The sequence below is a fragment of the Acomys russatus genome, chromosome 5, assembly GCF_903995435.1.
Source record: "Acomys russatus chromosome 5, mAcoRus1.1, whole genome shotgun sequence".
Taxonomy (NCBI): Eukaryota; Metazoa; Chordata; class Mammalia; order Rodentia; family Muridae; genus Acomys; species Acomys russatus.
The window spans coordinates 55,915,833-55,929,958 of NC_067141.1; the positions used below are offsets into that span (position 1 = coordinate 55,915,833).

A 14,126-nucleotide genomic window follows, 5' to 3' on the forward strand; every position below is an offset into this window, starting at 1 on the left:
CCTAGATGTCCCTCAATCGAAGAATGGATAAAGAAACTGTGGTACATTTACACAATGGAATGCTACTCAGCTATCAAAAACAAGGAAATCTTAAAATTTGCAGGCAAATGGATGGAACTAGAAAAGATCGTCCTGAGGTAACCCAGACCCAGAAAGACACACATGGTATATACTCACTTATAAGTGGATATTAGCCCAACATAGATGTCTTCTGAGAGCCTCCACCCAGCGAGGGATTGGGACAGATGCTGGAACTGGCAGCTGGACTCTGGGCCAAGTGCTGAGAGTCATATGGAAAAGTGGGGGAATGGAAGGGCCCAGAGGGGTCAGGAGCTCCACAGGGAGACCATCAGGGCTGGTAGATCTGGACCCAGGGGCGCCTGACAAACTGATGCACCAGCCAAAGACAGTGCATGCAGAGAACCTCGATGCAGAATGACAGATGTAGTCGATGGACAGCTCATTCTCCGCATGGAGGGCAGGATTGGGGATGGGGTGGTGGGAACTGCCTCTGACATGAACTCTAGAGCCCGTGATTTGATCCCTTCCCCTTGGACAGGCAGCCTTGTGGGTCCACAGTGGACGGATAGGCTGTGGTCAGATGGTAGGGGAGGAGAGCCCCCTACCCCGCCCCCATCAGAGGACTAGGTGAGGGGAATAGGGCAGAAGTAAGGGGATAGGAGGGTGAGAACAGGAGGATACGAGCCACGGGGTAGCAGTAATATGAATAAATTATAAAGGAAAAAGGAAATCAAGAATTTTCTTTAGTTTGTTAATGTGATTAATTCTATACATCTACTTCCAAAGGTCAAATCAGCCTTGAAAGATTGGAATAAATCCTACATGGCCATAATGTATAATGCCTTTTGTATGTTTTCAGCTCGACTTGTTGATTTTTTTGTATGTGTTTTACATCTATGCTTAAGAGGAATACTGGTCTATCCCATGATCCTCAGCCTTCATGTAACCCTTTAACACAGTTCCTCATGGTGTGGTAACCATAAAATTATTTTCATTGCTACTTCATAACTGTAATTGCTACTGTAATGAATCATAATGCAAATATTTTTTGGATATAGAGGTTTGCCAAAGGGGTCACATCCAACATGTTGAAAAAACTGGTCTCTACTTTCCTTTCTTATGATTTTGTTTGTTTGGGGCATTAGGGTAAAAAAAAATTTTCTTTTAGTTGGTTATTCACTAACAAAGAACCCCTGAAAACATACATACATACACGCAACACTAAAAATGCTATATGTGTACCATTACATATTAATGAAAAAAGAAGCCATGACTTTGAAAGAGAGCAAAGCAGACTATGTAGGAGGGCGTGGAGGAAGGAAAGGGAAGGGGAAGGATGTGATTGCATCATAATCTCAAAGCAAAAAATGCAATTTTAATAGAACATAATTTGGTTGCTCTTGTTAAATTACCAAGAGTAACTTGTTAGGATTAGATGAATCCCAAACAGCCAGGCATAACTGTTCAGACTTGTAATCCGAGCAATTAAGAAGCTGAGGAAGATCAAAAGTTCAAGGCCAGCCTGGGTTGTATAGTGAGATGTTTGGCACAGAAAACATATAACTTGAATCTATGTGTACATATGCAAAATATATGCCAAACATTTTAAATCAGTAAATACAGTACAGTTGGGCTTGTATTCATGATTTTGTCTTCTCAAGGAGAGGAAAATGAAGTTGTTTTTCAGTTATATAAAATTGTTGTTGATCATCAAAGGATCACCATGTATATTTCTGCAAATTATACACTGCTTATCCCAGAGGGCAACTTCACAATAATCTGCATCAATCCCTGGGGTTCTTGAGTATGAACTGCATATTGCTCTTAGTGTCATTCTACAGCCAATACATCTGCTTGTAATTATTCAGACGCCCATAAATAAAATTAACATAAAAATCACAAAACACCCTAATAATTATTATATCTTCTTATTTTCTTTTGCCTCCAGCCTCAAGATATTCAGAAGTCAGTATTGAAGGGAATCATTAACAGCCTGTTACGAGAATGGAAAGGGTAATTGTAACTGGATTTTAATCTGTATAGATGGCTTAGATACGTATCTCATGTATCTTTAATATATGTGAGTATGTTTACTCTCAGGAAGTATCTTTTCTTATTTATTCATTTCACATCCTGGTCATAGCCTCCGTCCCTCCTCTCCTCCCAGTCACAGCCTCCCTCCACCCCCCATCCCCTATTTCTCAGATAAGGGGAGCCCCACAGCCTCCCTCCACCCCCCCACCCCCTATTTCTCAGATAAGGGGAGCCTCACAGCCTCCCCCCACCCCCCGCCCCATATTTCTCAGATAAGGGGAACCCCACAGCCTCCCTCTACCCCCCCACCCCCTATTCTCAGATAAGGGGAGCCCCACAGCCTCTCTCCACCCCTCACCCCCTATTTCTCAGATAAGGGGAGCCCCACAGCCTCCCTCCACCCCCCACCCCCTATTTCTCAGATAAGGGGAGCCCCACAGCCTCCTTCCATCCCCCACCCCCTATTTCTCAGATAAGGGGAGCCCCACAGCCCTCCCTCTACCCCCCACCCCCTATTTCTCAGATAAGGAGAACCCCACAGCCTCCCTCTACCCCCACTCCCTATTTCTCAGATAAGGGGAGCCCCACAGCCTCTCTCCACCCCTCACCCCCTATTTCTCAGATAAGGGGAGCCCCACAGCCTCCCTCCATCTCCACCCCCTATTTCTCAGATAAGGGGAGCCCCACAGCCTCCCTCCACCCCCCCACCCCCTATTTCTCAGATAAGGGGAGCCCCACAGCCTCCCTCCATCCCCTACCCCCTATTTCTCAGATAAGGGGAGCCCCACAGCCTCCCTCCAACCCCCACCCCCTATTTCTCAGATAAGGGGAGCCCCACAGCCTCCCTCCACCCCCCACCCCCTATTTCTCAGATAAGGGGAGCCCCACAGCCTCCCTCCACCCCCATCCCCTGTTTCTCAGATAAGGGGAGCCCCACAGCCTCCCTCTACCCCCTACCCCTTATTTCTCAGATAAGGGGAGCCCCACAGTCTCCCTTCACCCCCACCCCCTATTTCTCAGATAAGGGAGCCCCCTTCCCATTTACCCCAGCACATCAAGTTGCATCAGGACTGAGAGTGTCCACTTCTGTGGCCTGGACATTTCTGCCGCTTTAGGAGTGGACTATAAGCAGAAGCACATTTTCTTTCTTTTAATGCATAAATAAATATTAAGTAAAAATAATCCATGTTAAAACAAAATTATAAGTATTTTTAAACTGCTGTTTATAAACTTTTTTTTTTTTTTTTGAGACAGGGTTTCTCTGTGTAGCCTTGGCTATCCTAGGCTCACTTTGTAGACCAGGCTGGCCTCAAATGAATTCACAGCGATCCGCCTGCCTCTGCCTCCCAAGTGCTGGGATTAAAAGCGTCTATCACCACCGCCCAGCAGTTATAGACTTTTAACCATTTCCATCGTTAGCATGGCTTTTACCTTAAAATGCTATAGCTTTGCTCAGTAACTTGCTCTTTAAGTGGTATTCACAACCAGACCACTATTTTTCCAGCATACTCGAGGCATGTTTGCTAGTCAATAAAAAGAATGCATATAAATTTAAATTCATTTTTTCTTCTTTGTATAAGAATAAACACACATAGTGGTCATGTTTTGTTAGATAGTATGAAATCAAACTACTCATCTGTAATCAGTCATGCATGGTTTCTTTTTCAGCCCACGAACAAAAGATGATCTCAGAGCATATTTTATCCTGTTACAGGTAAGTGAGAACTAGTGAATTCATATGTAAGTTTGCACGTGCAAATTTATCAGATAACTGTTACTCAGCAATAGAACTAATATTCTTTAGAATAATAGTTACTTGTAATCTAGAGACTAGCATTGTAACAAATGCTCAGAGGCTAAATTATCTGAGGGATTAAATTATAAATGTGTTCTTACCAGTGTTTGGGAAGAGACAAAACAGATGTTTTTTCCTCTCCATTCACTCTTTCCTTTGAACTAATTGGGAACTAAGCAGAATTTCCCCATCTACTGGGTTTCTAGCTTCTCTCTACTTCTCAGTAATGTTCATTAGAATTCTGATAGAAACAGAAAAGCTATTTTTATTTGTTATAAAAGAAAATGACACTTGCCTTTCCATGAGGGAGATGTAGATTTAAAAGTATAGAAATATATTAAGGTGTTAAGTAAAAGCTAATTTTAATTTTAATTATTTTTTGAAAAAATACATTAGTTAACACACTGCATCTGTGTCATTCCTTACCAAGTTGTTCAGGTATATTAACTCATTTGAAGGTAAAAATATTAAGCTACAGTGTTTACTTTAGTATTACGGTATTGTCAGTATCATGTTCAAATAAAAGAAACATGGGAAACGAACAAATGGGAAGAAAGGGAGAAATGACCAAGAAAGATAAAGGAAACAGATGAGCAAGGCATCAGAACTGGAAGAAAAAAGGAAACATGAAGAGAGAGAAAGGCTACAAAATGACCCCATGAAGCTCAGCTACAGTAGAGGACAGTGTTAGTCAGCTGTAAGGTCTGCTTACACACCACCCTGTCCTGAGCTGCCAGTGGAAGAAGGGGTCAGCACCCTAAGTTCACTCTTGCCTGCCAGTCAGTTTTGAAAATCAGTGTCTCCTCTGCCTCCCTGTCTCTCCTCTCCCTTCTCTTTTCTTCTCTTCTCTTCCCCCCTCCTCTCTCCTCTCTCTCTTTTAAATCACAATTGGATTAATTTTTTATTTATTTTTACTTTTATCTGTGTGTCTGTGTGTGAGCTACGCATGTGGAGTACCCATGACAATTAGTCACATGCCGTGGAACTGACACGGCACATGGCTGTGGGTGCTGGAGCCAAACCCAGGTCCTCTGGAAGGGCAGCCGGTGCTCTGAACCACCCAGCCATCTCACCAGCTGGCGGCTGATTTTAACAGTAGTGGAAATTTCTGAAATGTACACTGTAATAGAGCTTCAGCTTTAAAAAAAAAAAAAAGAAAAAAAAAAAAAAACCCGGGCTTTGCTTAGTTTGTGAGCATTCTTTCAGTCCTTCAACATTGAAAAGGTGTCAGTGCATTCTTGTTCTTTGTGACGTATGAAGTTTACTCATTTCCTAGTGCGAAAGTTTTACAACTAGCATTTACATTATTTTTTTTAATCAAGAAAAGTCACATTATTTTGTTGCTATTTAATTGAATAACAGTGATTTATGAAAGATGGAACTAGGTGATTTATATATGTTTTCTCTTTTAAAACTCAAAACAACTCATTAGATACATATTATTTCCATCTTACAGCTGAGGAAATTGAGAATTAAAGTTTTAAAACCGTGTCTAATAGCACAGAGCTAATTTGTGGTAGAGCCAACCCTCAGACCCAGATCTTACCTGACTTCAAAGCCTGTGCTTTGTACATTTGTTTGTACTGCAACAGAAACCAGGCTTGCTTAAATTAATAACTAGTTGATTATTTTTAAAGAACTGCACAAACTCAAATGTAGCTTCCTGAATCTGCCGCTTTTTAAAACTCAGTAAGCTTGGGGGTTTTACTTGTTAACACGATTTTAACAGTTATCTTTAATATCTTTTTCAGAATCCTCAGTTTAATATCACATCTACATATGTCATCTATGCTCATTTGCTGCGACAGATAGCCACCTTAGTGGAAGCTGACCACCATTTCCTAGTCCACTGGCTTAAAAAGTAAACAAACGCCTTCACTGTCTCTCAGTTTTAAGTGTAATATTATTAATTTTATGATAAACTATTATAAACTATTTGACTGTTTTGAAGATTTTTAGGATTGATGTTTATACTTTGAAATGTTTCAAAAGCCAGTTATAAAATGTATACTTTAGTAATATATAAAAGATTTTAAAATCTATTTTTAATCTAAGTAACCATAGTTTTATGAAAATTATTGAAAATGCTCACCACTTGCAGTTTTTATGTAGTATATTTCTGCTTTTATACATCTCTAATGGATTTGATCAGCTATTATTTTATTGTGTATCTTTTAATTCCCTCTGTTATTAACATGTCTTACTATATATGTGATACTTTCTCCTTGCCTTACTAGAAATACCAGATTACAAAAGCACATTACTTCTTCCCCTCAAGGCTGTATTTACATTAAGAGGCATTTCTCCATGATGGGAAAAAACTAAAAAGACAAAATATTTCCAGAATAAAATTTAAGTACTGTCAGCCCTCGCTATTCACACTGTGTTTACAGAGTCCCCATCAGTCCCAATGAACTAGCAGAGCTCACTGAGCCCATGCACAGGGCCTCCCCACGAGCCTCTGCTTACAGTCATCTCAGCAAGCAACCATTTTGTGACTGCTCATACTTGATGCTTTATTCCATATAAGTTGACTGGTTAAATTGAGACCAGGATGGCTGTACTATAAGCCATGCCAGTGGCTATGACACAGTTTCTTTGTACAAAACACCACATCCTTCTTGCTAATTGGAATTAATTTTTATGTTGTATAAATTTTGGTTTTGCTTTTGGATTTTGAGAAAGGCTGGACCTGAGGCTGGCATGAAACTCACCATGTATCCCAATGGACCTCTAACTCAGAATCCTCCCGTCTCAGTCTCTCAATCACAGGGATGAGAGGTGTCCACTGCCATGCCTGGCTGAAGGGCCATTTTGAAATAACAGAATCATCAAAAGCATACAATATGAAAAACATGTTGCTAGACTTTAGAAAGGCTACCGTATGAGGACTAAGGAAGTGTTAGAGCACTACCCTGCTGACTTGCTTCGTGCATGCCAGATGGCGCGGGGTTCCCACCACTGTTTTGTGCCCTCAGATGGCCATGAAAGCACACATGCTGACCTATGGAGCAAGGAATAAACTTTAGCATACAGATAAGCTTCAAGAAGAGGATCTGTGAATAATGAAACTGACTAAATACGGAAAGCCTTAAAAATTATGGGTGACACCACAGTAATTTTGGTGTTTCTTATTTGAGAAACAGTGTAAGTGGCAGGATTTCATGTCTTTTGAAATATTGCCAACTTAACAAATATAATTTGTGAGAATGAATAGTCTATATTCTATGTGTATAGGATGTAGTTTGATCTCTTAACAAATATGTTGATAAAGTAAGAAATAAAAAAGGTTGATTGGAATTATTTCAAATACCTTACCAGATTATCCCAGAAGAAATTCAAGCAACTGGTAGAGAGATTGCTGCAGTTTGTTTCTTTACGCCTGTTTCCAGCAAAACCTGAAGAATTCCCACCTCTAACAAAGTGTGCCTGGTGGATCCCGTCAGCCTCTAAAGTTCTGGCTTTACTCAGTAGGTTCTGACTACCCCCTTGCTCCCGCGTTTCCCTGATAGGCATTAGAGCTGGACCGTAAGGGGCTCAGTGCTAGAGAGCTACCCTCAACTGTTAAACCATGATTTTGAAGGAAAAAAGGTTCTGCTTTGTTTATGAATTTTACAATATATAAAAATGTTGTAATAACTTTTGTTTATTTTTATGTACATTTGGTATTTGGTATACATGAATATCTGTGTAAGGGAGTTGAATCCACTAGAACTGGAGTTACAGACAGTTGTGAGCTGCCACGTGGGTGCTGGGAATTGAACCCGGGTCCTCTGAAAGAGCAGCCAGTGCTCTTAACCTCTGAGCCATGTCTCCAATCCCCATATACATTTTTTAAATTACAAATGTTTTATAAAGCTGGGGAAAGCTTTGTTTATGCATGCAGTATTTTGTATTATAGTCTTAAGTGCATGTGATTTATTAAGTATTCTTAAGAAAACATGAAGTCCCACTGATTACTGAGGACTCCTAACAAGATGACACCAGAGGGGACATGAGTAGGTGCCCATCTGCTCCCCTCTCTAAATATTTTTATGATCCTCATCATAAAGTAAGAATAGCTGTACTTTGACTACAGAGTTTAAAATGGCCTTTTCATTGGAACTGCAGTTATTTAAAACAGGAGTTTAAGGTTAACCAGTAGATATTAAAATAATGTGTTTATTATTGGAATGATTCACATGCATGTTGAGAAAGCACTATGTGAGAATTTATCTTCACAGATACTGCCAACAATTTGCTCCACCCTCCCCTCATTCCTTACACTGATTTCTATAATTCTACCTTGGATCACATTGATCTCATGGAAGAGTATCATACTTGGCAGAGCTTTGGAAATTCTCACAGGTATGATCTAATTATTACCTAGAAAACTGCTATTTAAAATAACTGGATTTTTACATTTGTATAAGTAACATATATAGAGTTCCTGTATATATAAACATGTGTCGTTTAGATATGGAGCTTTAAAATGTCATTGTGTCTATCAAGAGGTTTTACTTTTGCTACATTTTGAGCTTATGCACATGTTAATAAAGTTTTGTTTTGTTTCAAGAGCAGCAGGGGTCTCCCCTCGGTATGAGGTTTCTTGGTGCCTCCTTAGTATTCTCCCTGCTGTCTCACACCACAAGAGGCAACGTATCTTTTTTCTCTAAAGGACTAGAAGATAAATACTTCAGTTCTGTGAACAATACATATTGCTATTTTAGTGTGAATAATCCTTAGACAATATATAAATGAAAGACTGCCTTATTTCCAGATTTCTTTATTTACAAAAAACTGATGATGAGCCATCTTGTCTTGGAGGCCATAGTGTGCCAGTTCCTGATGTAATTCATTGATCACACACATATGGCCACTTAACACACATTCACTCCTCTCCCTTAGTCTGCACCAAAAAACTATTTACAGAAAGAATTGATATTTCAGAGAAAGGAACATCTCAGTTTATTTAATGCAACAGATTTTCTAAATGCTTGGCAAAATTCTTGAATACTCTGTACTTTGTATCCACATTTCTATTTTGGATTAAAACATCAAGCCTATCCCAAACATAATTTATTTCCCAAACATTAAGTACAAAGGAGATTTCTTTTTTCTTACAGAGATGGAGAGATATAAATACAGATATAAATAACCCAGAGATCCCAGATAAACACATAGATTGGTTAATTCTACTAGAATTGACCTAAAATGTATAATAGCCCTCTGATCAAATCTCAGCGCATACCCAAACAATCAAAATTGAAAAACAATTTCTTCTACAGACTGTAGTCAGCCTGAGGAATGTTTTCTTGGTAGAGTTCCTTTTACAAAGATATTCTCCTTCGTGTTTTAATATAAGTGTAGCCATGAAACAACTAAGAGTTTGACAATTTCAGTGTCCACTTCAATAGGAGCTCCTTCCCGTCACAGGGAGCATCCCAGCCGTGCACTCCATAGCTGTTGCCGCTGATCCCATCTGCCCTGACAGTCAGCTGGGCTCTCGATGGGATCTGAACCCCAGGGCAAGTCACTACTGACCATGGGGTGTTTATCTGGGTACTTGATGCATATAGTAATTTTTCTGCATTTTATTTTTTATAAAACCAAAATGGCAAAGGTTGAGAAGCACTGTTATAAAGTATATAATGAAACCAACATATATCCTTTTAAGTTTGTTGCATTCTCTTTTATTTCCAAACTTTTAGTTAGCTTTAGCAACTCAGTACTGAACAAGTTGTGTTTATTGTCAGTTCTGAATCAGCGTAAAGGCTGTCTAATGTTCAGTACATAGGCCTAGCTCTTCTTTTGCATAATGTCCCCTTTGCAATGAGTGGCCACAAATATCCCACCTACTGTGTTCAGATGGAGTACAACTAAACTAGATGAGTTGGTTGCAGTAACTTCCACCCAGCCACTTCTGATGGGAGCCTAACCCCTCAAAGTATACATTCTTTCCACATGCATTTCTGTCTGTGTGGTTTGTGGCTTTTATATATATAGTGTAAGACTTAGCTCTGATCTGGGAGACAGGTTAATATCTGTACCCTTAGATAACAATGCTATATATTTATAAGTACATACATTTCATATTTTACATATTTGAAATTTCTTATTACATTGCTCTTAAATTTATGACTGCTTTTTGTATGCTATAATTATCACTATGTTTCTTCATTTCTGATGCTCATACGTCAGAAATAGTCCTTGAATAATAAATTGTATATTCATTTGAACGTGTAAATATATTCGGTAGTATTTCTCCACCATCAACACTTTTGCTTCCTGGTCCTGCTGTTGGCCATGTTTTCCACAGGTGGTAATATATAGGTGACTGTGAAAACGGAAATGATTTCTGTGAACAGTGTAAGTGACCAGCATATAGGAAGCTGTGGTTTCCTATAAAGAATTAAGACACTGCACTTCTAGGTACATTTTTCATAGGTTTGTGGAAATGAAATCATGCATATAAAATCTTTTGTGAATGGCAAAACACCATATAAGCGTAATGTTTTATATTGCAAGGAGGGGACTTTAAATTCCCTTAGTGTAATTTTGCTAAAGATGCACCATTTTGCTTTTTCTGTTTTCACTTGTTGAGCAGGTTTTCCTTCTGTCAGTATCCATTCGTTATTTCTATAGCTGCCAAAAAAATCATTATTCAGAGAGACTCAGAACAACAGATGATAAACATCGCAAGGGTAAGCCAGCTACAAAACATATTTATGCTGACTGTAATGAATATAGTAAATAATAAATAAGTTAAATGTCTTGTGAGTTGTTTTAGTGTAATCGGAAAATGTTAAAAGTAGAATCCATGTTATTACCCCCACAAGGCAGCCCTGTTCATAGTGTAGGAAATAAAACACCCCTCATGTAGGCAGTCAGCTTCCCAGTATATTATAAATGCAGCGGGAATGTTTCTGAAAGACCCAGACTGGAGGAGCTTGTTGGACTTCACTTTGTGTAAAGCTCCTAGTCCGCGCAGCTAGAGAAGTGTCACTGAAAACCATGATGAGACCAGGAGGGTTTTAACACAAACCGGCTATTCACACTATAGCCTTCTCTGGAGCTCATGAGAATGAGAAACAGCCAAGACAGTGAATGATGTAACACCAAGTGTATGTCTTGGAGAGCTAAGAAATGCGCTCAAAGAAAGTGAAAGACTTGTTCCTCAGCACGTGGGAGATGCACAGGAGTAGGCTAGACTTTAGGGAAAGTGTAGAGCAAGGTAAAGTTTACCTCTGGGCCTGAGTACTGCCTCCCACTGTAGCACAGGAAGGAAGCTCACACGGCTGTCCCTCACGCCTGTGCATCTCAGGCTCCTACCTACAGGTTGGCTGTAGTTTTCCTAAAATAGAAAGAAAACAGAGTAGACAGAAATTATTCCCAAGAGTATAAAAGCAAAGTATAAATTGTGATATTTCAAAATATAAAAATAAGAATAGTTTATTCGGTTCTCGGGCATTTTCTTTTTCTGTCACAGAGAAGGACAAAGGTTTTGGTGCCTGATAGGCTACAAAAATTAGCTTACCTTGACTATGAGTATATTAGAAGAAATTTTATAGTCTATGCTCTGAAGAGCATTCTAAGGCCGCACCGCCGCTGAGTAACGAGATTACATGGTGCATTTAGCACCAGATCCTGGCTCCAAGGCTAATCTGTATAGCCAATCTTCTTGACATCTTGACTGAGTTGTATTTCTGTCATGTGCCTTTTTATAAAGTATTTTTTTCATCGTGGTTGTGTAGTTATAGTTTAAATAAAGTAAATAGGGCTAGTTTATTTCCATTTCTCTAGCAGTACACGACCACTCTTGCTTAACATATCAGATGCCGTTCTGTGCAATGATTCTTCTACAGAAATCGGGATGGGGGAATAGACTGAAGACTCAGGCGGCACTGTTAATTCTAACAGTGAATTAGTGGCTGGTGACTCTTTTGACATAGCTTACGCTGTAGTTTGCAATTGCAAAATTAAGTAAATAAATAAATAAGTTCCATAAGACTGTTGAAAATTCTACCTTTGTTGGCCTCTTTTATTTGGAGCAGTCTAATGGCAAATACACATTTCCAGTGAAAAGGGCCACAAAACTTGTCTCCATTAGCATCCAGGGTAAATGTATTTAGTGTTGACATGTGGCAGCTACTTAGGGTCAAGAACAGGAACAGTAGGCAAGAAGGAAAGGATAAGACAAAAGGTCTGTTACATAGACACTGTCCATGGATATAGACTTCCTTGGTAAGACGGCCCAGAAAAGCAGAAAGCTACTAAGGGTCTTCACATTGGAGATTGGAGGCCTGTAGGAGGCTATGAGTTGGCACTTATTACAGTAATCTACAAAATCTTAGGTAATCTCCAACTATAGACTTGGGGCATCTATAGATGTCTGAAATATTCATCCTAATTTGCACAGAATCATTTTCATTGTCACCAAAGACAATGAAATAGTCTAAAAGTCATTATCTAGATAAGTAAATACACAAGCATGTTGACTTGTTGCTATAAATGACATTTATATATGTATTTTTATACATTTTAATATGTTGGTTTTTATATACTCAGTGCTTAAATTTTGAAGAAACTTGAAAATGTATTTTTAAGCCTTTTATATCTGTATCACCCAGCATATTTGTTGTTAACATTTTGGTAAATGTTCTTTTGGTAGTTTTAAAAATCAACACAGTGTTTTATATATATATATATAATTTTAATCCCTGTTTGAATGGTTTACATGGTTTTCCTATTCATTTTTAGTAGCTGCATTATATGCCATTAACTATATACTTAGGATAGTTTTAAGCTTTGATTTTATGGATAATAGTTTTATAAACATCTTATTGAATAATTTTTTTCTAATCTTTAAAATTCCCAAAAGTAGGACTTTTAGAATAAAAGATCTGAACATTGCCAATGTCTTTGAACTTGTAGACACATTAATTTTTTTCTTTCTATAAGTAGACTATTCTTTTTTATTATTATTATTAATTTATTCTTGTTACATCTCAATGTTTATCCCATCCCTTGTATCCTCCCATTCCTCCCCCCCTCATTTTCCCATTATTCCCCTCCCCTATGACTGTTCCTGAGGGGGATTACATCCCCCTATATATTCTCATAGGGTATCAAGTCTCTTCTTGGCTACTTGCTGTCCTTCCTCTAAGTAGACTATTCTTTTAGAATAAATTCAGTGTCTAAAATAGCTTAAGTTTGAGCTTAGCATTAGAAATGCATGCATTGGCTTAAATGTCCTTTCATTATACAGAAAAGTTTGCTATTGAAGGTCTGAGGCCTGTAGAAATTGCAGTGCAGCCTTCTCACTATAAAAGTTGATCAAGATTTTGGTGCCCACTGACTATCATTGTTTCAAAAATAAAGTAATAATAAGATGTTTCACAAGCTAAAATGTATGTAATTGATTTATGAGAGATAGAATAAAAAGAATTAAGTTATTTTAACTAATGTGTTTTAAGCCTTTAAATGAAATTATAGTTTAAGTAAAAGTGAAAATTGTTTGCTTTCTTATTTGATTAGCAAAGTCTGGTGGATAAAGTATCTAGAAGACAAAGACCTGACATGAATATGTTATTTCTAAACATGAAAGTAAGGAGGACACATCTGGTTAGCGACTCACTTGATGAGGTATAATTTATTGCAAAATGGTGTTGATTAAAATAAATTCAACTATGTGACTTACTACTAAAATTTTATTAAGCTAATATTTCTATGTGCCATTATGTATACTTTCATAATTCTGATATGGTAAAGACAAATTTCATATAAATGAACTTTATGTCATTCTCATATATATTAAGAGTTGGTTAATTCCTCAGAAGAGTTGATGTGGAATACTTCAATGTGTAATTCATGTTTCTTAGTATGTACCTGGATTGTAGACCCATACATCTCTCATACTGGTTAGGTACATAACAAGTTATTTTAAATTCTCCAGACCTCAGACTGCTCATCTATAAACTCACAGGTCTGACCTACAGGGGTATATAGGACCTATTCGGATGCACACAAACTCATGTATGTGTGCTGCAATGTTCCCTGCATGTACACTGCTGTAGTCAGACCATCATGTAGTTAAGATGAGATAGTGGCCGTGTTATCTATGTGAGTCTTTTTTTTTTTTTTTTTTTTTTTTTAATTTAGAGAAAGGGCCATAAAAAGTTATTTTCTACTTAGACTTCTAAATTAAAATTTTGGATACATTGTGATTCTTGGGGTAGTAACCTTCATCAAGTCATTTGATCCCTTAATTCTTTTTTCTAATCTATTAAATAAATAC

At 38.2% G+C, this 14,126-nt stretch overlaps 1 protein-coding gene across 3 annotated transcripts in view; it reads left to right on the plus strand.

The window, feature by feature from the left end:
- Positions 1-14,126, plus strand: part of Hectd2 (HECT domain E3 ubiquitin protein ligase 2) — a 61,455-nt gene that overhangs the window by 32,410 nt on the left and 14,919 nt on the right. For 2 of the 3 annotated variants that reach the window (XM_051146376.1, XM_051146377.1), the window contains exons 6-12: positions 1,970-2,034; positions 3,724-3,769; positions 5,602-5,711; positions 7,172-7,320; positions 8,074-8,197; positions 10,437-10,533; positions 13,367-13,474. In XM_051146376.1, coding sequence (XP_051002333.1) covers positions 1,970-2,034; positions 3,724-3,769; positions 5,602-5,711; positions 7,172-7,320; positions 8,074-8,197; positions 10,437-10,533; positions 13,367-13,474 — 699 coding nt within the window. The remainder of the gene's footprint in view (positions 1-1,969; positions 2,035-3,723; positions 3,770-5,601; positions 5,712-7,171; positions 7,321-8,073; positions 8,198-10,436; positions 10,534-13,366; positions 13,475-14,126) is intronic. The other variant, XR_007830658.1, reaches the window with a different exon arrangement.